Here is a 23,148-nt window from a genome sequence, read left to right as displayed (position 1 = left end):
GATTTACAGGATTAATTTTTTAAAATGATTTTTCGACAATCCAACCGTACGGATGTTAAGATATACTGATTTTATTCACATGAAAAAAGTATTAAAAAATTTGAAATTCATTTTGCATGCCAGGATTAGAAAAATCTGGTAAAAGTACCCCTCCCGACAACGAGACTCGTTCCCGATTTACAGGATTAATTTTTTAAAATGATTTTTTGACGATCCTACCATACGGATGTTAGGATATATCGATTTTAGTCATAAGAAAAAATTAAAAAAATTTGAAATTCATTTTGCATGCCAGGATTAGAAAAATCTGGTAAAAGTACCCCTCCCGACAACGAGACTCGTTCCCGATTTACAGGATTAATTTTTTAAAATGATTTTTCGACGATCCAACCGTACGGATGTTAAGAAATACTCATTTTAGTCACATGAAAAAAGTATTAAAAAATTTGAAATTCATCTCGAATGTCAGGATTAGAAAAATCTGGTAAAAGTACCCATCTCGACAACGAGACTCGTTCCCGATTTACAGGATTAATTTTTGAAAAGCATTTTTCGATGATCCAACCGTACGGATGTTAGGATATATCGATTTTAGTCATAAGAAAAAATTATTAAAAAATTTGAAATTCATTTGCATGCCAGGATTAGAAAAATCTGGTAAAAGTACCCCTCCCGACAACGAGACTCGTTCCCGATTTACAGGATTAATTTTTTAAAATGATTTTTCTCAGACGTTGTCGTATAAACTATGTACAACAGGCTTTTTAAAAATACCGTTGTGTGATTCAACAACGGTTTTTTTCTTGGAAACCGTTATTGACATTGTTTTTAAATAACCTTTTTTGGTTATAAACCGTTGTATGAATTTGGCACTATTTATTTGGTTGATATTACATCCCACAATTGTTTTATATTAAAAACTGTTGTGTGACTTTTGTTAAGACAACACATTTTAAATTTCAGACAATTATTTTTAATGCCATATATTTATTGACTTTGTTAATATATATTCCTTAAACTGTTGATGTTAATATATATTGATTTTATTCACTTAAAAAATATTTTAAAATTTTCAAATATATCTTTCTTGAAATTATAACGAAAATGTAGTGAAAGTGGTAGTTCCTAAAATGGATTTCGTTCCTGCTTAACAAAATAATTTTTTGAAATGATTTTTTTCTAATATCTAACCATATGGATATTAATATATATTTGTTTAAGTGAATTATAAATTAATGAAAATGTTAGATTGAATTTTATTACATTAATATGTAATATAAATTTTATGTAATAATTTATAAATTCAAAAAAATATCTTGCATAACTTTACAAGAAGATTCTAGTTGAAGTACTACTTTCTCAAACTAGACACGTTCCTCATTAACAAAATGATTATTTAAATAAATTTTTCGACGATCCAACCATACGGATGTTAAGATATATTAATTTTGATTATCTTCTTATAAAATAAAGTAAAAAAATTATAAAATAATACATATAATAAAAAAATATCTATTTACCCCTATTTCACCTTAAACCCCACTTTTTCATTTTCCCCTTGTTTAAATTTTCATTTCCCCCTTCACCCAAATTTCACTTTTTAGGCCATTTTTTCATTCCATCTCCTCTATTTTTAGTTTGCCCCCAAGTGAAAATTTTATTTCCCCCTTATATCTCCCCCCATTTTGTTAACCCCGTTTATATCCTTCTCATCGGTGTCTGCTCTCACCCCTCTATTTTCCCTGTTCTCTCTCTCCCAACTCTCCCTTCTCATCACTGACTCTCTCTCTCCATCTCCCCATTCTTTCTGTCCCAACTCCCCCTTCTCATGGATCTCTCTCTCTATCTCCCCATCTTTTGTTCACTCATTTCCCCTTTACATGGTAGTCCATCTCCCTCTCTAAGCTGTAACTCCCTTTCTCTCATGTTCTCTTCTTTGAACTTCCTATGCGGCCTCTCTTTCCATCACACCATCTGTGTAATTAAAACCTAATTTTTAACACCTCAATTTACTCTAACCTCTCACCTCTCTAAATCCAAACCCAAACTCCAATTCAAATCTTAGAAACTAACCCCTAACTCGAGTTATTCAAAAGCTCGATTTCAAACGCAAACCCTAGTTCGATTTTTGGGTTAAAGGTATACACTTGTCTTATTTCTTTTTTAAATGATTTTATTTTCATTGCCTTGGGTTTTATATTCTTTTCATATATTATTAAAGGAGCTCATATGTTCAATTAATGTATTAGTATTAAAAACCTACTAATTTGTTATGTCATGTAATTTTATACTGCAATTTTTATTTCATCCATTTTGCAGGTGGTCCTATGATATTAATTAATTTTTGATTGCTCACTCTTATCAGTGTATGTATGTTTTCTTAGCTGCTGGATAAATTTTAGTTATATGATTGCTCAATTCACATATTTTATTTCAATAGATTCTTGATTTTTGGATGCTTTTAATATATGATTTGTTCTTATCTTGATTTTATTGCTTTTAATTAATATTTTTTGCTTCAGATTAAATAAATTTTCATGCTGTCTATTCTAAACAAAGTTATATGATTGATTTAAGAAATTATTGGTTTTGCAAGTACTATGATTCAAGATTGCATGTATCTTAACTTTGTTCTATTTTTATCAAACTATTGGTTGTTTGTAGTACCTGGTAAACAAGTTTGAATGGGATGCGGAGAGATTATATAAACTTTGTTGATATGTTTAACCAAGCCCATGTATAGATTGTTGCTAGAGGAGGAAAGAAGTTATCTAGAGTTGCAACTGTTGTAGGGGTATTGTCTCAATAGAAAGGATGATACTTGTTGGAAGCCAACATCCACACCAGGAACATAGAAGACAAGATGTGAGTGATGGGTTAGAAGGTGTGTCGAATCTTGTGATTTGGTGGAGGTCTTTATTAATTGTCTTGTGAATACAAAATAAAATAGAAGCTTACACAACTCTCGTGTATCAACAACATATACTTTTTTGCAGGTTGAACTTGACTAACCAAAGATTGCCAAGTTGGTATCGTTGAAGAGTGTATTGAAGATTCTTGTGTGAACTGTACAAAGATAACTGCTAGAAGAAAATGGAGTTTGTAAAAGTGATCATTAGGTTTGAACTTTTTGTTTTAAATTAAACCTGAAGTATTTTATTATTTGCATAAATTGATACATGGAATTGAATTTATGAAGAGAGGAAGTTTTAGTCACGAGGAGCTTAATATTTTTGTTTCTCTATTGGAATTTGCCGGACAAAATAAGACCCGAGAGCAAAGACCACGAGAATGTCTTGGACAACTGCCAACCACAGGAAAATCAATTATTAATCTTCAAGCCATGGAAATCAAAATTTATTGATGATATGAACCTATTACAGGGGATTCAAAAGCTAAAAATTCATTGGAAAATATAGTTGGATATAGTTGAGCAAAAAGGTATTTATAGTTGGCATATTAGTGCGTATACTAGAGAAAGCGTCATGTGTGTTTGCACATGTAAATGTCACCTGAATTTCTAAAGAAAGTTAACTCAGATTTTTCATTTTTATATGTTTTAACAAGCAATATAGAGTCCCGAAGTACATGTACTCGAATGGTCTTTTTTCTTAAGATAGAACTTGGTTATACTTAGTTGGTTTTTAGTTGAAATGGTGTAATGGATGGTTGGTTGATTGCTGGAGTAATGGAGGGTTGGTTGTTTGCTAGTGTAATGGTGTGATGACTTGATTGTAATCTCAATGGTTTTTCTTTGGATTTTAAATTTGATGGCATATTAATTTTACAATGTTGTTTTATTTGCTTTGCATTTGGAAACCATTGTCTGAGGGGATTTTAGCCCGTAAGTTATCCAGTTAAAACATTGTTATAGTTTGTTTGACACAATAATTTCAAAAACTAAAAGCTTGTTATATTGACTTTCGCACAATACCAAACTGAATAAAAAACCCTTCTCTATAAAACTAATTATGTTCAGACAACACCATTTGTTATAAAAAAAATCATATCTTAAACACTAACTCAACACATTGTAAACTAAAAGACAAGTGTGAAACTAAATCACACAACACAAGAAATAGGACAAATCTTGTATGAGAAGAGTTCCTACAACACAAAACAAAATGCAAGTGTTGTCTGTAGAATTTTACTACAAGAGCTATTTAATTCATTTGTGTTGTGTGTTGATCTGTAGAACAACCATTTGAGGACAATAAGAGTTGTATTACTTGTTTTGTTCTTATATTATTATGGACACACTACACAACCGTTTCCAGAACACTTGACTAATACAGATGTTTACAATATAAGTTACAAGAATGCGTTGTCTATTCTGGATGTAACACAACAGGTTTACTACTCTGGTCGTTGTCTGTGCTCATTCACACAACAGTTTTTTCCCGTTGTCTGATCCATGTAAGAGAGGCGGCTCAATAGTCAACGGTTTTTCAGGGTATCAGATAACGGGCAAAAACCGTTGTGTGAGCCGATTTTCCTTGTAGTGCTTAGTGATTTAAATGCAGACTTTAAGATTAGGGGGATGGGTTTTTGGGATTTTGCGTTCATGGGTTGTGGTTAAGAAAGGGTTTGTGGAGTGTAATGTGTTTGTTTGTAATGTTCTTACGATGATGTATTTTAAGAGTGGGGTTTTGAGGGATGCGCGGAAGGTATTTGATGATATGTGTCATATAGGGGTTGAGGATGTTGTTTCATGGAATTCGATTGTGGCTGTGTACGTGTAGAGTAGGGGATGTTAAGGGTGTGTTGAGGTTGTTTGAGAGGTGGGGAGAAGGGGGAGTTTGGTGTGATGGTGGATGTGGTTAGTCTTGTTAATGTTCTTCCTGCTTGTGGGGTTGAGAAAGTGTGGAGGAGATGAAGGAAGGAGGTTCACGGGTATGCGCTTCGGAGTGGGCTTTCTCATGATGTGTTTGTGGGGAATGCTATTGTGGATATGAATGCAAAGTGTGAGTTGATGGATGATGTGAGTAAAGTGACTGAGAGTATAAAGGTGACAGATGTTGTTTTTTGGAATGCAATGGTTATCGGGTATTTTCAGGTTAGGAGGTTTGAAGATGCTTTGAGCATGTTTGAGATGATAAAAAGTGGAGAAGAGGTTTGGTATTGACGGGAAGTGGAAAGAGGAAGATTGAAGAGGATGGATTTTGGTTGCGTTCAGGCGATTTTTGCTCTGATTTTAGTTGATTTCATGGTTACTTTTGTGATATTAGTATTGGCCCTGCAGGCGCACTTATTTTCCGTCATTTGCAACCACTTGCAACTTATTTTGCAACTAAATGTAATTTTCAACATATTTTTTCAAATTTGCATTTGTGGTTGCATATATGGTTGCTAGCAGTTGTAGGTATGGTTGCAAATACAACCTTCATCTTTACCTTTGGATAAGAGATACTTCAGTTTATGCCAAGTATCTCAACACTGATCACAATAACAAGTTATGTTATGCAAAAGATTCCTTAGAAGAGGGTCACGTTTCAGATTCTGATACAGTAATCTCCCATGAACAAGAGTGTCAAATAGGTAAAACCATAATTAGTAGTTGATTGTTCCAAGTATTAAAACAATAAAATGATATGCAATGCGGTAATTGATAAGTAAGCACACAATAGGGATTAGTTAAAGTACCTATGATAATGATCATCATCAAAATCATAACCAATGGCCTCGTCAGAGCAATTAGTTAGCATCTTTAAGTTATTTTTTTCATCAATGCTATTTTTATGTCTGATCATACATACCCCAAGTATATCAACACTGATCACAATAACATTTGAGTAATTGTTTAGAGGTTCACCAATTCCATAATTGGGTTTTAGAAGCTTGAGTAAGACTGTAACATTTGCGGTTACATCTAAAGTTACATAATTTATGTATTAGGTAAATTTTTAATTTTTAAAGTTGCATAGGTGGTTGAAATCTAGGTTTAAATTTTTCTATAAAGTTAATTTACAGTTATGGTGAGATTACATTTAGAGTTACATAATGGTTATATTAGATATTAATAATCTTGTAATTTTTATAGTTGCATATGTTGTTGAATTCTAGGTTTAAAACATGTATATAAGGTTGCATTAAACATGTTATATTAGGATTGCATAAGTAGTTTCATAAAAAGTTACAAATAACATTGTATCTTGCTTTTTATAACAACATAATATGAAATGTGTTGCATTTGAGATTTCTTTGAGTTGCAAATGTAATTGAGGTATCTGGTTGAGATTTCTTTGAGTTGTATTTGTAGTTGAATAATGGGTTTATAGTTTCGTATTTATATGAGTTGCACCGGTAGTTGAATTTTGGATTTATTTGAGTTACAAATTGTAACAGCCCGCACTTCCGGACTATTAAATTCTAAATCGAAAACTAAAAATAAAATATATTATTACTCGATAATTCTAATAGATCACGAAATTCAAAGCAGCGGTCAAACGCAATAATCAAAATCATAAAAATAGAGACGCAACTCCACAAATCCGATAATAATTGTCTAACAGATAATTAAATTTATTCTCTAAAAACAAAATCTTTATTCTAATTCAAATAGCACAAAACGAAGCAGCACAGATCTCCACATAGTTCTCATTCCTTAATCTTAATATGCTCCAAATTCCGAACCTGAAATGTTAAAAGGGGTGAGCTACACAGCTCAGCAAGTACAAATTGACTAACTTTTAAACAGAAAAACAATGGGTGTTTTGATAAAACGATTTTTCTTAAAACAATAATAATTTTGTAAAACATTTTCTAAAATAAATCCAACCCAAAGTTTTATATTTTAAAATTCAGAATTTAAAACAGAACAGAGCAGAATTTATAACAGTACAGATTTTATAACAGATCTGAGCAGAATAAAACAGAACGAAACGATAATTCTTATAAATACCACAGTCTTGATCTACGGCCACACTTTGCCAGTAGCCGGCATCTAATTCTTATTCTTATTCTTTATACCACACTTTGCCAGTGGTCGGCATCTAAAGTTCAATAATTACGCGCCCTTAATAGGTATCTAAAGTTGCACACTTGTGCGCCTACTAAGGGTATCTAAGGCTAGTTCCGGAACTATAGCGTAAATTACGAACGGTTCGAAAAACGTAGAGACTGGGTTCTAAAATTCACAAATACTTATATCTTATAATTTCGAAATCAAAGTTTTTATATCTTATATGAAATTAAAAACAGAACTGAAATATCTTTTCGGAAATTTAAAAGTAAGTCAAAAGGTACTTACCTCAAAGCCTGACCAGATCTGAATTTACTCTTTTTGACCCTCTAAACGATATTTTCTTGAAAAACACGAAACACGAAAGCTGAAGATAACGAAAAGACCTTTCTGAAAAGTCCAGAATCACTGAATTCTGACTTACGATGAATTTTCTACGAATTTTATAAGACAGCTGATTTTTGCTGAGAAAGTCCTACGAATTTTAATGATAAAAACAAGGAATACGAATATGGTGTATTTATAACGATACAAAACCCTATATCTCAACTAGGAAATAATAATATTTCCTCCTAAAGATTTACAACCTCTCCAAGTAAATTCCATAAATAAAATATTTGATACACACAATTACCTAAACTAAAAAAATTTCGATTTTCTAAATTATTCTTACACTTATTTCCACAAATAACAAATCTTTTCACAAATCAACTACCTTGCACAAAATGTTTTCAGAATATTCTAATTTTTAAAATATTTATCTAGACAAATTAATATCTAATTTCTAATAAATAAATTAAAAATAAAATTACGAATTTTACATTCTTCCCTCCTTAAAAGAATTTGGTCCCCAAATTCACATAACATAAATAAATTAAATAAGTCACTAAAGAAAAGAAATCATACCTTAATTGCGATAGTTGTCATTTCCTGTCAGCTGAAAACACGTCCTTTGCCCATCTTGTTATGCTTCCTTCCTTGGTGGCGGTGGCGGATTGTGCGGATAATTCGAAATCTTATGTCCTACTTCTCCGCAATGAAAACAAGCACCTGTATTCCAACGACAGACTTTGTCCGGATGATTCTTGCCGCACCTGGTACACGTCTCTCGATCACCTTGACCCCCGATGTTATCGTACACGTGTGGCTTCTTGAGTGGTCCCCCTTGAAAAGATTGCCCACTAGTTTGAGTGAACCGCCTCTTATTCCAACTGCCAGACGCCTTTTCAGATTCTGCCAAGCCCCTTTCGATCACTAACGCCTTGTTGAGGACAGCCTCGTACGTCTGAAGTTCAAACGACGCCACTGAATTCCTGATGTCACTTCGAAGTCCCTCCTCTAATCTTCGTGCTCGACTGCTCTCATCTGCTACTAGGGTCGACGCGTACTTCGCAAGCTTTGCAAATTCTGCTTCGTATTCAATGACGGTTCTTCCACCTTGTTGAAGTCGAATGAAGTCCCTCTCTTTCTGCAGACGAACTGTTCTCGGAAAGTACTTGTCCTCTAAAGCCTTCTTGAACTTTGCCCAAGTGTACGGTTCATGATTTTCTTCAAGATTTGTCGTCTCATTCTTCCTCTTTTCCATAAGCCACCAGTCGTAAGCGCTTCCTTGCAATTGGTACACAGCTAAGGTCACCTTCTGTTCCTCATTGCTCCCCAGAAGTCCGAAAGCTTTTTCCATCTCTTGGATCCACATCTCAACGATAGCCGGGTCTGTAGCTCCATCAAAAGTTGGCGGGTTCAAACGCTTGAATTGAGAGACGATGTTGGGCTTCGGTTGCTGATTCACAAGTACAGCTAGAGTTTCAGCCAGCTGGTCAAAGACGTTTCCTCCTTCATCATTATTGCCCTGATTTTCATTGTTGTTCTGATTTTCTCCATCCATCTTTACTAGAACACACAAAACAAATTCTAAACTTATAGTCAATAATCAAAAAAACACAAAAGTCAAACATATCAAATAATCACACAAATAAATGCCCTAAATCCAAAATAATTTTCTAAGACCTATACGATAGTCTAAAGGATCGCATCCTAGGGAATGTACTAGTCCCATACCTAATACACTCCGAAGGACAGCCTGCTCTTGATACCAACTGTACCAGCCCGCACTTCCGGACTATTAAATTCTAAATCGAAAACTAAAAATAAAATATATTATTACTCGATAATTCTAATAGATCACGAAATTCAAAGCAGCGGTCAAACGCAATAATCAAAATCATAAAAATAGAGACGCAGCTCCACAAATCCGATAATAATTGTCTAACAGATAATTAAATTTATTCTCTAAAAACAAAATCTTTATTCTAATTCAAATAGCACAAAACGAAGCAGCACAGATCTCCACATAGTTCTCATTCCTTAATCTTAATATGCTCCAAATTCCGAACCTGAAATGTTAAAAGGGGTGAGCTACACAGCTCAGCAAGTACAAATTGACTAACTTTTAAACAGAAAAACAATGGGTGTTTTGATAAAACGATTTTTCTTAAAACAATAATAATTTTGTAAAACATTTTCTAAAATAAATCCAACCCAAAGTTTTATATTTTAAAATTCAGAATTTAAAACAGAACATAGCAGAATTTATAACAGTACAGATTTTATAACAGATCTGAGCAGAATAAAACAGAACGAAACGATAATTCTTATAAATACCACAGTCTTGATCTACGGCCACACTTTGCCAGTAGCCGGCATCTAATTCTTATTCTTATTCTTTATACCACACTTTGCCAGTGGTCGGCATCTAAAGTTCAATAATTACGCGCCCTTAATAGGTATCTAAAGTTGCACACTTGTGCGCCTACTAAGGGTATCTAAGGCTAGTTCCGGAACTATAGCGTAAATTACGAACGGTTCGAAAACGTAGAGACTGGGTTCTAAAATTCACAAATACTTATATCTTATAATTTCGAAATCAAAGTTTTTATATCTTATATGAAATTAAAAACAGAACTGAAATATCTTTTCGGAAATTTAAAAGTAAGTCAAAAGGTACTTACCTCAAAGCCTGACCAGATCTGAATTTACTCTTTTTGACCCTCTAAACGATATTTTCTTGAAAAACACGAAACACGAAAGCTGAAGATAACGAAAAGACCTTTCTGAAAAGTCCAGAATCACTGAATTCTGACTTACGATGAATTTTCTACGAATTTTACAAGACAGCTGATTTTTGCTGAGAAGTCCTACGAATTTTAATGATAAAAACAAGGAATACGAATATGGTGTATTTATAACGATACAAAACCCTATATCTCAACTAGGAAATAATAATATTTCCTCCTAAAGATTTACAACCTCTCCAAGTAAATTCCATAAATAAAATATTTGATACACACAATTACCTAAACTAAAAAAATTTCGATTTTCTAAATTATTCTTACACTTATTTCCACAAATAACAAATCTTTTCACAAATCAACTACCTTGCACAAAATGTTTTCAGAATATTCTAATTTTTAAAATATTTATCTAGACAAATTAATATCTAATTTCTAATAAATAAATTAAAAATAAAATTACGAATTTTACACAAATGTAGTTGCAGATAAGGTTTCTAGTTGAATTTGAGATTTATTTGATTTGTATATGCAGTTGCTTAGTTGCTCATAGTTGCTCATAAGATCTCTCAATGATACTGTCGCAACCGTAAGTTAGTGAACTAGTTTGAAATAAGTTTTAGAAAATGCACAACCTAACTATTGAATACACCAAAATCTTCGATGTAAGTAATATGACCAAGAGCAATTTCAGATGAATCTTAAATCAAATTTAGAACCAAATTATAATTCATCTTGGACCATAATTTAATAGTTTTTTAATATTTAGAGTTCAATAATCCCCTACTGGGTTTTAGAAACTTTTATAAGACTGTAATATAACGTACAACGATTTTATAATTTTTAATTTAACCCTAAACCCTACAATTCAAACATTTTATGCTCAACATTGAGTTTCATAATATGTTTACATATTAAATTTTAAACATTTTGTAATTGCATATGTGGTTGCAATCTAGGTTGAATATCATGTGTATAAGGTTGTATAATATGTTTAATATCAAAATCTATCACATTAGGTTGTTTATCATGCATGCTTTTTTATTAGACTTAGAGTTTATGGAGAGGTTGCATTGAGAGTTACATAAGTGGTTGCATAAATAATGTCACAAACATTATATGCAATGTTGCTTCTGTGGTTGCATTGAGAGTTGAATCATGTACATAAGGTTGCATAAAGAGTTCAATATGTAGATCTATCACAAGATGGTATAGTACAAATGCTTTCATAAACCTTTTAATCATATTTCTTATTCAAATAAAAATGAAGCCAAAACTGAATTTGTGTTATACAACATGAAACAACTATTTTATGCCAATTGGTGTTTCCTTGGCTTCATAAATCTGAAATTTTGATAAATCTCGATGGTGTTTGTCAATGATCACCTCGTCTTTCTTGTGATGTATAATATCTTCTTCTACTGTTGTTTCAGTTGGTATTTGTAGTATTTCTATAAAAATTAGGTCCGCGTAATCCACTTAATCTCCAATCATTATGGTATTTACTTCATCACTGATATCATTTGTTGCGTTTGATGGTATAACCTATTAAATTTGAATATCAACACGTCAATATTTGTTATCCTTTCACTATTAAAGATGGTAGCTGATAGTTCCATAACCGAGTTTTCAATTATTATTCACAAAGGGTATGTGTTGAAGTCCGTTTCCCTTATCTTGAGCTCTTTATAGAATAGTCATTAAAGATCGTCAAAAATTGTGAAAGGAGAACATGTAACAAATGCCTAACAATGAAAATTACACAACCAAAGAACATGTTAGTGACATAATTTATAGGAATTTATCAATTCATATATAACATAGTTGAAGATATCAATTGCAATCACAAACTGCTAAAATGCAGGAAAAAAATAACATCTAGGCTTTTTAAAAATATATGCAACTTAATACAGAACATTTTTCCAGAATCAATTGCATTAGCAAAGTCATAAATTGAAAAAACGGGGTAAACCATGTATTTTTCGGACATAAACAAATTCATCACATTGTTCAACATGTATTGCTGCATGTAATTCCTTAAATTAAAGTACATCTAGATGAGGTGTTTTAAGCATCAACTAATGCACCAATTTGACTTATTTTTAAAAAGTATCAAAATGTAGCAAGTAAATACATTACATGCTTAGAAACTTTAACTGCAACCTAAACTTCATAAAATGGATCTCCATGTAATTTTTGCAAGTACAAATTAATTCCTTTTTTGGAATAATTTTTTTAAAGTTATACAACATATAACTGATGACAGAAATGCTTTAACAAATGACAAGATCATTGCAAACCGATCCTCCTAAACTGCAAGGAGCTCTCGATTTTCCTCAACCATAACAAATACAATAGTTTAAGTTAATTATTGCAAAGTTCGCAACCTAGTGACTGAGTACACAAATGTTTTGACAAGATTGTTGCAACCTGAACTTCCTAAATTGCAAGAACCTCTCGATGTAATTTTTAAAAAGATAAACCAATAAAATAGTTCTAGTTAACTATTCAAAATTGTGCAACACTACAAGAAAAAAGTCCATAGACATCGGTTTTTGACCGATGTCTATGCTGTCTGGCAACCGATGTTGATGTCGGTGATGTCTATTCTAGACATCGGCCATAACCCGATGTCTTTACTAGCTTAGACATCGTTTCTAAAAAAAAAACTGATGTCCATGCATTGTTTTTTTACAAAAAATGTTAGAAATAAATAATTTAATAAATAAATTACACTTATTACAACAGATTAAACATATAATGAGTTATGTTTTTTACCACATAGACATCATATATTTTCTTTTAGGTGATGTAAAATCAGATATTAAACATCGATTTATTCAGTAAAATGCGATGTCTATAGTTGCACATAAACATCAATTATATGCCAAACAAAGTGATGTCTGTTCAATTTACACTTGAATATGTCTATCTTTGACATCAGTTTTTTTATCAAAAATGATGTACATTAACTTTTTTGACATCAGTTTTTCTTCTTTAAAAGTAATGTATAATTATTTTTGAGATATCAGTATTTATTCATTAAAAGTGATGTACAATTGTTTTTTGACATCAGTATTAATTCATTAAAATACGTGTTTGCATCTCAGTATTTCAGCACTATTTTTATTTTTGAAGTTAAATGCTGCAATTGGAAGATCTGAGAATTAATATATATTTGAAATTCTACACTGCCAGTGCAAACTACAAAGATTATTTGATGAAATATTTACAAGATTTTCAGCAAGATCAAATCAACCAAATCAAGAGTCACACTAGTTCCCCCTGTTATGATACAAAGTTGTGCGCACTAGTAAGCTGGTTTTGCAACAACTTTACTTTGATGCTTGAGGACTTTGTAATAGAGCAGCTATATCCAGTCCATGACTCCCACTCCGTTGTAGTCCCTCCACAGTGGATAAAAGTGAGTAATCTGCGGGTTTCACAATAGCTCTTTGTCTCAGAATATGGAGGTGATCTTGATTTGGAAGCAACTCGACATCATAGTTGAAGAGTAAGATTGTTGTTGCACTTACATTGAGGTTTTCGGGAGCAGGGAAGATCTTTCTTTAAGCACCAAGCAACTCTACAAAATAAACTAAGCTAGTTCATGGCGTGCTTATAAAAAACTAGTAGATATCATATCTATAGAAACTTACGAATTGTTATTTGAAGATGACATGCTGGATACAAGATTCTTGTAAAAGATACAAAAGGAATTTAAAAAAATATTGATATTTAGTTTATAGAGTATATGAAGCAGGAAGAAACCTACACATTAGATGGCTGGCAGTTATATTCAGCTATCCGTGAAAAATTGTTGTAAGATACATCACTGCAGCCAATACAATTATGAAATTTGTGAATACGATAAATGGAACTTAATAATGATCCATCCTGGCATGTGGTTTCTCTAAATCTAGATGATATATTGAACTGAAAGCTGTGTAAAGAACTAACAAATTTTCTTTGCTGCCAGAAATCCAACTTGGTATCTCTCCAGTCAATGAATTGTGATTCAGATACCTACATTCGATTACAAGTTGGTGTCACACTTCTGAGTACATTATTTTGCAAATTACATAGAGGCTAAAGTAAACATGTATAGGAAAGAAGATAAATTATGCAAGTCCAGCTATCCGAGTTAGTTGCATGTGTTCCTGGAAGGTAATAATTTCTTATAATAAGTATTTGAAATAAATTCACATACAGATATTGTATACTAAGGTCGTTTAAGAGCGCCATTGAATCTGGTATTTGGCCAGTCAACCGATTAAAGCTCAGATCTCTGCAAACAAATAAAATAAAACTCAAAATGATTAAATTTTGATATATTTCCTAGCATACATGTTTCTGCAGGTTTTTGCATTCAACATGGCACATCACACGCTACACAAGCATATAAAGCTAATTTTTAGGACCTAACTGTAAAAGTAGAACAATACTTTTGAAAATCCAGAAGTACCCTCATAATTTATAATGTTCTTCTTTATATGCATAGATAGAATAGTGTAACTAAATTATTATAAGGAGAGTCTCTGAATGTGCTAATGAATTCTACATAGTAATACTTAAAAATATAGGTCTCTGTTGTGTGCTTGTATCGACTAATGCATCTGTGAAAACATATATAGTACATTGTAATCCCTCACACGCGCATGCACAGACATACATTGTGAGGAACTCCATTACCAGAAATTAGTTCCGGATTGAGCAATAATAAAAGTTAGCTTACAGGGTTTTTAGTTGACCAAGTACTCCAAAGTATTCTGGAATTGCACCATTGATCAAGCAATTTCTTAATATCCTGCAAAAGAAAGAAATGTTAACTAATTTTTTCAGGGAAACACATCTGCATCAGACAAAATTTATGTACGACTTACAGCACATGCAAGGATTGCATATCTTTTAAATCTGGGATAGTCGATTTTCTTCCAGTCAGATCAGATATCCTCCTATCAACAGAAAGCACAGAAGTAATCAACTGATCTCAAAAGTCCAAACCAAAAATCAACTACAATGATAGAAAGTCATGAAGGTATTAAACATTGGCTAGATATTTGAGCAGTTCTTACAGTTCTATTAGATTTCTCAGACGGGAGATGCTCAAAGGAATTGGACCCTCCAGTCCTATTCCCTGCAAGTCCCTGCACAAAATTTGAAGTTTATTGAGAGGTATATGTAACCGTAGTTTCTAGAATATGTACTAACAACCAAGTAGAACCAAACTGAAGCATAATCGACCAAAATTACTCACAGTCTTGTCATATTTGTCCAGTTTCCAATGAAATCGGGTATCTTCCCAGAGAAATCATTCCCATCTATCCTACTGCAAGGAGTAGATAATTTTAAGACTCTGTTAAACTTAGAAATATACATATAGATGAAGTAGTACTTACAAATCCTCTAGATTCCTCAGGTTGCCAAATGTTTCTGGTATTGTTCCATTTAATTTATTTGCAGAAACAACGCTGTGAAGATTGTTTGCAAGATTTCCATCAATAGATAAATAATGATAGAAGTGTTAAAGCATATGTAATTATGTTTTAATTATGATAAAAATGTGAACACATTATGTAATAAATAAAAGCCCTCCATGAAGAACCCTTTAGGCATGTAATTATAATTCTTACAATCTCCTCAAGCCAATCAAACTTCCAAAGTTTCGAGGAATAGGCCCTTCAAGTAGATTATCTTCCAAAAACCTGAAAAGTTCAGCTCAGATTAAGTCAACCAAAGGTTATACTTGAAATCCAAGTCATATAGATCACATTTTCACTTACAGCTCCTGAAGAGTAGCGATGTTGGCTAGTTCCTGAGGAATCGAACCTTGGATACGATTCCCCAAAAGGGATCTGCAGAAAGGAGAGTTCTAATTTACTACAACTCTAAGAGGTCATGCTAGGAAGCTTAATTTAAAGATATGTTTAGTTCACTACACTGCACAAAAAAATGCAGACAAGAAATTAACAAGCAACACAACAAAACCATACAGAAAGACAACGCGAAGCTGACCAAAAGCTCTGGGAATGGTTCCTCCGAGGACTCAGAGGCATGAACCTCGAGTGAGAAGAAGGCCCAGATGAGAAATTCACATGATCACCAAACCTATTCATTGGGGAGCTTAATCATGTATTAGTCTTATTATAAGATCTGAAGTTTCCCACATCATTCATCCCCGCGAATCCTGTTAATAAGCATCAAGTTCTTAGCAGCCAATACAGAATCATTGCTACAATAATACAGAAATCAAAATACTGAAAGTAGTATCCATATTTAAGTTTTAACTAACAACATGTTATTTTTAGACACATACAAGACTCAACCAAAACTAAACCAGGTCATAGTGTTCAACAAAATTTTTGTTTTGTCAACTACAGAGCATGGCACATACATCTGTTTCAACTTTTCACAAAATTAAAGCAACATGAGCTATTTCGAACATAAATATGTGATAAATCATTAATCAGTGACAACATTTTACAGGAAAGATCCAGCAGACGAGCACAAACAAGCTTTTAGATGTTCATTCCTCTAGATCCAAACTAAAAGGCAAGTAAAAGGTCATAATATAAAACTAAAATAAACAAAAGATCATAGATTGTATCAGTTTTCTTTCACATGTACTTTAACTATCACATACATATGTAGTTTTTTTTATGCAACCAATCAAAATTATTCTAGTAAATCTAAAGCTCATCATCAGATATAAAATTTGAAGCAACAGATAAATAACAAGAGGCAGAGTGATGTACTAATACTAATATCATCTCCGGCAACGTCAATTCTATTAAACATATTCAAATAAGTAAATTAGGGTTACAATTTAAAAAAAAAACCAAAATTAAAAATTCAGGGTTTCGATTTTAAAAAACCCCAATTGAAAACTACTCACAGAGAATATCCTATTTCAAAATAACATAGTAAATTCACTTACCAATTCGAGTTTCTAAAATGATAACCAAGTAGAGAAGATCATAATTCAAGCTTATCCTCTTACGAGCTTAGCATAGAAAAATGGAGAGAGATGGTGGAGATGATGGTGGTGAGTGGTGGAGATGATGGTGGTGAGCAGAGCGGCGGTGATGTTGGTGAGTGGGGGTGGTGAGTGGTGGAGATGATGATGGTGGGGTGAGAGAGTCGGGGCGAGAGAGTCGGATGAGAGAGAGAGCTTATGTGTCTCGTGGGGAAAAACAAAAAGGGGGGAAGAATATTTGCTAAGGGGGGAAATTTATTTGGCTAAGGCGGAAACAAAAATAAAGTGGGCGGGGAGTGAATTTTTTTTTGGAACTTTAGACACCAGTTTTAAAAGAACCGATGTTTTAAAACAACATAGACATCATAAAAACACGGGGTGATATTATAAATTCTTTTAACATCAGTGGCAAACCTAACCGATGTCTAATGTGTGATGTCTATTGACAGTTTTCTTGTAGTGCAACCTAACGACTGAATTCACAAATCCTTTAACAATAAAATTGAAACCTGAACCTCGTAAATTACAAGGGCATCTAGATGATCCTTTCGCAACCATAAATTAATGAATTACTTTTACACTTTCTTTTTAAAATTATGCAACTTATTTAAGAACTGAATAACTACTTTTCTAGACACATCAATCGCAACAAAAAAAAGCTAAAATGAAACATCATTTAGCTTAGACACTTAAAAACATAATCTAATTAAAGAAATTTGTTACATTATTCAAATGTATGCAACTTAATAACTCAATCATATTGAAAATCAAAAACCTCTTATACAACTAAAATAATCAATTGCTCAAACTCAACAATAAACTTCATAATCCTTTCATAATACAAAACAAGTATATCTACAATTTTCATATAAAATCAGTAATTAGAAGTTACCTTTCTACGATTTGAATAAATTTGAAGAAATAGTTTGACTTTCGATATCAATGATGAAGTCCAGATAAATTATCAATTGATTTTTATGTTTGTCTCTCTATGAATATGTACATAATCGAAAAATCTATGATGTTTGTTGACGAAAAAGAAAGTTGCAGATTGTTGATGATGAAGAAATTGTGGAACGAAGTGTACGGAGGAAGTCCAATTTTCTAATTTTTTATCTTCTTGTATTGTTGTCGTATTTGTGCAATATAAATTGTTTATTAACGTAGATTTGCAAATACTTTTAAAAACTGTAATTATTTTTGCAAAACTTTTCTTTTTTTAGTATATTTATGAAAAATCCCCTAAAAATATAATTAAAAACAGGAAAATGAAAGAAAGAGAAGTCTATATGAACATATCAAAATATGATTTGTAAATCTCTTCTACTCAACAACTCAAGTATCTTCCACACAATATTTGAACAAAAACAATAAAAACGTATATTATTTATTGGCCTATTAAATTAATATATAAATATGATTAAAAGCTCAAGATATGAAACTGAAATATTAATATAAAAATTATTAATAAGAAATATTTAATATTATAATTGAGAAAAATATATAAGAAATTTATTTTTATTAAAAAGTATTTATTCAAAAATATCTAACAAAATATCTCTTAAAAATTGTCACTAAACTACATTGTTGCAAAACTAATATAATATCAATGTTATAAAATTCGGTAATCGAAAGATATCGGTCGAGGTACCGATTAGAATTTATCGGAGATCTGGGATTAATCAGATGCACTTTATATTTTAAATTATATTTAGTTTTAATATCCTTATTTTAGTAGTAATTTATAAGTTAATACACATTTATCATATATAATTATCATTATTTATGTTTAATTAAAATTCTATATTACCGATTAAGAAAAATACATAAATATTAATCGGATTTCAAAAATCGAATCGGTATCGTGCCTTTTCGAGAATTAATCGATAAAATCGGGAATCTTTAGAATCATGGATAATAATGTATATTCGACAAAAAGAATGTATAATAATGTAAAACATAGGTCCTTATTATATGATATGCATAAAATGGATCTTATCCAGATTTTTGATAGTTATTGTCCATTTACTATCAGTTTATTATGGATCGTTATATCTTTAAAAAAATTGATCATGACCGTTAGATTTAAAATAAATGAAAATTTTATAACCAACGATAAGTAGGTATTTTATATTAAATAGAATATCCTACCCTTTCAATGATTTAAATAAAAAATAAGTAGGTATTCTAAACTGAATATAATAATAATGCAAAATTCGTAATTACTATTTTCTTCAAATTCTAGATCATATTTGTTGAACAAAATTTATAAACCATCACTGAATTAAACATTAATTCGTGAGATTCGCATGAGCTGTATATCGTAAAAATCTGATGTACAAAACTCAAGATAGAGCCGAAATAAAATCAAATGAAACTCAGTAATTTTTTTGTTTGTTTAAAATTTAATATAATTTTTTTACTATTTTAAATTAATGAACAATTGTTAAATAAAAAGTAAAATGTTCGTGCATTGCATGGCGAAACATAAAAATTTGGTAGTCGGTTATCGGTACCGTATTTGAGTTTATATAATACTTGAGTTTATAATATACGGGATTGTTTTTTTTATTTATGTTATTCATGATATTTTCTCAAAACTTAAAGAGACAGTTCGTTCATAGGTGTAATGACATTGGAATAAGACAAAATAATATATGTTATTTATTCTGAATAAAAAAAATTATACTATTGGACGTGATTAATATAAATTTAAAACAAACTAAATATAACTTCTTAAATTTAGTCGGTGCAATGGATTTCGGTTTAAAATAAAATAATGACTACTTAGCTAAAAAATTATACTCATTATGTCCCCCTAGTAGTATATATTGGAGGACGGGGGCTTGACACACATTTTAAGACTCCTTTAAATTATAGATCCGTAAACAGTTTTTAAAACTTTTTTTTGTTCCGAATAAAAATTTTTGTTTAAAGTTTAATAAAAAAATCAAAAATAAATAATAAAATTATACTTTATATTCACTTTAAAATCGTGTCGAATATTGAAAAAAGACTGTATTCCGTCAATCGAAATAATAGCACCTGGTTAAAATAAAATAACTTAAACTATTCATCGGACTAAAAAATTATACAACCCATCCGCGGTAAAATAATATTAAAATCAAAATAAAATTCAACCAATTTATACAAAATAATATGTACTATTCATATGAGTTAAACAAAAGTCTATATTTATCTGGGTTTAAACTAAATTAAAATCAAATTAAATATTATTAGTTGAATTTGATCATATAATGGGTCTGAGGATAAAATAATTTAAATTAAATTAATTATGATTCACATACTTTTGAACCAGGATAAAACTTATCGTTTAATTAAAAAATAATTTATTTGTAAACACACATAAAAATAACAATAATACTATATGTTTCAATTTGAAATATTTCTTTTCAAAGTTATATACATTTAAAAAAACTATCGAATTATATTCTTATATAAATATATATAAGGGGGATTTTATCCAAATTTTTATTAGTTATGACAGTGTACCGATTTAATATGGACACTTAGATCTTTTTGTAAATTTTTATTAGTTATGACAGTGTAGCGATTTTATCCAAAAGAATAAGACGTGAGGAATGAACTCGCTAAACAAGAACTTGTTAAAAATTGTTTCGTAGACAAAATTATTTATACCAATAATTTAGTTTATCAGTTTTTAAGTTTTGGGAAAAATAATTTACTTGTCAATAAGGCTTTTCCTGATAAAATGAATTAATTGTAACTAAATTTATATTATAAGATGTCGTTCATATAATTTTTATTCAATTTAACATTAATTAATAAGATTTTCCCTATATTTTGTTTTTGTAAAAAATTATAAGATTTTTAATTTTATATGAAAAAAGAAAGTACTATTTACAAGTAGCATCAATTGAGCATAAAATAAAAGTTGATCTAAAATTTGATATTACGACTCATTGCATAAGTATTTTTTTTTTTTTTTTATTGAAGTATGTGTTTCTTTATTTTTTTGTCTAAGTATGTATTCTTTCTTATTTTAACATTAATTAATAATTTATTTAATAGTTAATATTAATGTCAGTCTATAATAGTTAACACACCTAATTTATTGTCGGAGAAATTAAGAAAAGTAAACAACTTTCCATGTAGTTGCTTACTTGGCACAGGTGATATTATACCAACGGCACTAGAACGACACTAGGACTAACAGCGAATAACTAAGATTTATTACAAATAAACAAATTGTGATTAAATTAAATAAGAATCCAAATAGAAGTCTTAAACCCAGCCCATAAACCCAGCTCACGTACTATATAAACATTAATAATTTTGAATCATACAACATTAGAGAATTGTCACAGACTCACGATGGACAGAGAGGAATGTGACATTTGCAAGGACTAAAGGTAGGGTTTCGCTTTGCGCCTTCACCACACGAAGTCTTGCTCCAATATCTCATCCCTATGATCCAAAAACAACCACTCCCCTGCGATCGTATCATCAAACAAGCTGATGTTTACGGAGCCTCGACGCAATGCGAAGTTTTCAGAGACGATGATCTCTTCTGGCAGTCAGCATCATCCGGCAAGAAGAAGACTATTTACGTGTTCACTAAGTTGTCCAAGAACGGTAAGCGTGTTTCGAGGAGAGCTGGTCGTGCACTTGGGTTGGTCAGAGTAATAAAAAGATTAAGGACAAGAAGAGTAATGAGGTTCTTGGAAGCAGAGGAGCTTTTACGTACAAAATCGACAAGAAGGTGAGTAGTAATGGTGAGAGTGATGATAAGTGGTGCATGTATGAGTATACTCTGGATGATAAATTTTCGAAAAAACTTGGTTTACCAGAATCAGTTCAAGACTATGCGATATGCGAGATTATTAAGCGAGGTGATGATAATGCCAGCGAGTACTCTGTTAATCTACTGGAATCATCTAATCAATATGATACTGATTCTTCAGTGCTTATGGGCGAAGTTAATCAGATACTAACAGATTCACAACGAGTTCCCAACATTATTGATACTTATTCTCCGATGCATGTGGGCGAAGTTAATCAGATAGTCCCGGTTGCACAAGGAGTTCCCAACACTGATCACGAGCCTTGGTTCGATGCTGATTTTTCAATGCCTATGGGTGAATTTAATCAGATACTACCTGTTGCAGAAGGAGTTCCCAACATTGATGACGAGTCTTGGATTGATGATATTGATTTTACAATGCCTATGGGTGAATTTGATCAGATACTACCTGTTGCAGAAGGAGTTCCCTACCTTGATCATGAGCCTTGGATTGATACTTATTCTTCGATGCCTGGGGGTGAAGTTAATCAGATACTACCAGTTGCACAAGGAGTTCCCAACATCGATCACGGCCCTTGGATTGATACTGATTTTTCAATGCCCATGGGAGAATTTAATCAGATACTACCTGTTGATCAGCAAGGAGTACTTCCCAACATTGATCACGAGCCTTGGATTGTCGATGACAGCAATTATTCGCAAGCAGCAAATCCTCAACATGTTATCAATCAGAATAATCCTAATATTTTAATGCTTCCTGGAGAGACTGATCAACCAATCCCGGTTGCAGAAGGAGTTATCCACAATGTTCCTGCACCGGATTATCAACCTGAGACTGTAATCGGGAACAATCAATCATCAGCGACTATTCCATTGATGGATGAAGGTGAGCTCGAATCACTAGTTTCGCTTTTGCTTCATTACCAGGGGAAGATTTCGACGACTACATGCAGAGAAGCTCGATGAAGTGAATTTGACAAACAAGAAAGTAAAACAAGGGAACCAACTACACAAAACAATGTTTGTTTAGGGTTCTCTTAAGTAGTGCAGTATCTTTTTCCTACATTAGGAGTTTTTTGCTTTTGAAATACTTTTAGGTTTTCTATTCCAACATTGTTGTAATTGGTGGTGTTATTTAAACTTTCATTTAGCTTTTGCAGTTTCATATTTCTACCTGTTTACATAATTTTCATCTTAAATTTCATGTAATCTCTTGATTCGGTATATCTACTACTCTGCTTTCATTTAATAACTCTATCCTGTTTCAAGTTGAAAGCTTTTGTCAAGGACATCAGCAAGGCAACAATTTAAATGCGAACAATCTAATCTTTGCGAAGGCTTGCAAGAGTTATTCCCC

General features: G+C 31.7%; 2 protein-coding genes and 2 long non-coding RNA genes across 6 annotated transcripts; 2 read left to right on the top strand and 2 right to left on the bottom strand.

Annotated features, from left to right (window-relative positions):
• The first annotated feature begins 1,941 nt into the window (after positions 1 to 1,941).
• Positions 1,942 to 3,120, top strand: LOC141703471 (uncharacterized). Its single transcript, XR_012567544.1, has 4 exons — positions 1,942 to 2,139; positions 2,320 to 2,366; positions 2,665 to 2,884; positions 2,997 to 3,120. It is a non-coding gene; the product is annotated as an uncharacterized LOC141703471 (long non-coding RNA).
• A 1,397-nt stretch (positions 3,121 to 4,517) lies between these two features.
• LOC141703473 (pentatricopeptide repeat-containing protein At5g16860-like) lies at positions 4,518 to 5,125 on the top strand. Its single transcript, XM_074506995.1, has 2 exons — positions 4,518 to 4,732; positions 4,879 to 5,125. The coding sequence occupies exons 1-2, from the start codon at positions 4,518 to 4,520 to the stop codon at positions 5,123 to 5,125; spliced, it is 462 nt and encodes a 153-aa protein (XP_074363096.1).
• Positions 5,126 to 7,925: 2,800 nt separating this feature from the next.
• Positions 7,926 to 8,846, bottom strand: LOC141703472 (uncharacterized). The gene has a single exon (XM_074506994.1). It carries the CDS (start codon positions 8,844 to 8,846, stop codon positions 7,926 to 7,928), a length of 921 nt encoding a protein of 306 aa, XP_074363095.1.
• Positions 8,847 to 14,806: 5,960 nt separating this feature from the next.
• On the bottom strand, positions 14,807 to 16,233 carry LOC141703477 (uncharacterized). Of its 3 annotated transcripts, none has more exons than XR_012567558.1 (7): positions 16,023 to 16,233; positions 15,813 to 15,884; positions 15,663 to 15,734; positions 15,429 to 15,500; positions 15,287 to 15,358; positions 14,913 to 14,984; positions 14,807 to 14,836 (listed from the first exon to the last, which is right to left on the bottom strand). It is a non-coding gene; the product is annotated as an uncharacterized LOC141703477 (long non-coding RNA). The 3 variants fall into 3 exon arrangements; XR_012567559.1 differs by having other exon boundaries at positions 16,045 to 16,233; XR_012567557.1 differs by lacking the exon at positions 16,023 to 16,233 and having other exon boundaries at positions 15,813 to 15,986.
• Positions 16,234 to 23,148: the final 6,915 nt, after the last annotated feature.

This window comes from Apium graveolens, unplaced genomic scaffold (genome assembly GCF_009905375.1).
Source record: "Apium graveolens cultivar Ventura unplaced genomic scaffold, ASM990537v1 ctg6690, whole genome shotgun sequence".
Classification (NCBI taxonomy): Eukaryota; Viridiplantae; Streptophyta; class Magnoliopsida; order Apiales; family Apiaceae; genus Apium; species Apium graveolens.
The sequence above is the reverse complement of the archived record's forward strand: the minus strand, read 5'-3'. Positions and strand labels throughout refer to the sequence as shown.

Coding starts and splice junctions, on each gene's coding strand:
- LOC141703473 (XM_074506995.1), top strand. CDS start 4,518: ATGCAGACTTTAAGATTAGGGGGATGGGTTTTTGGGATTTTGCGTTCA. Junction 4,733..4,878: donor TGGAATTCGATTGTGGCTGT/GTACGTGTAGAG, acceptor GAGGAGATGAAG/GAAGGAGGTTCACGGGTATG.
- LOC141703472 (XM_074506994.1), bottom strand. CDS start 8,846: ATGGATGGAGAAAATCAGAACAACAATGAAAATCAGGGCAATAATGAT.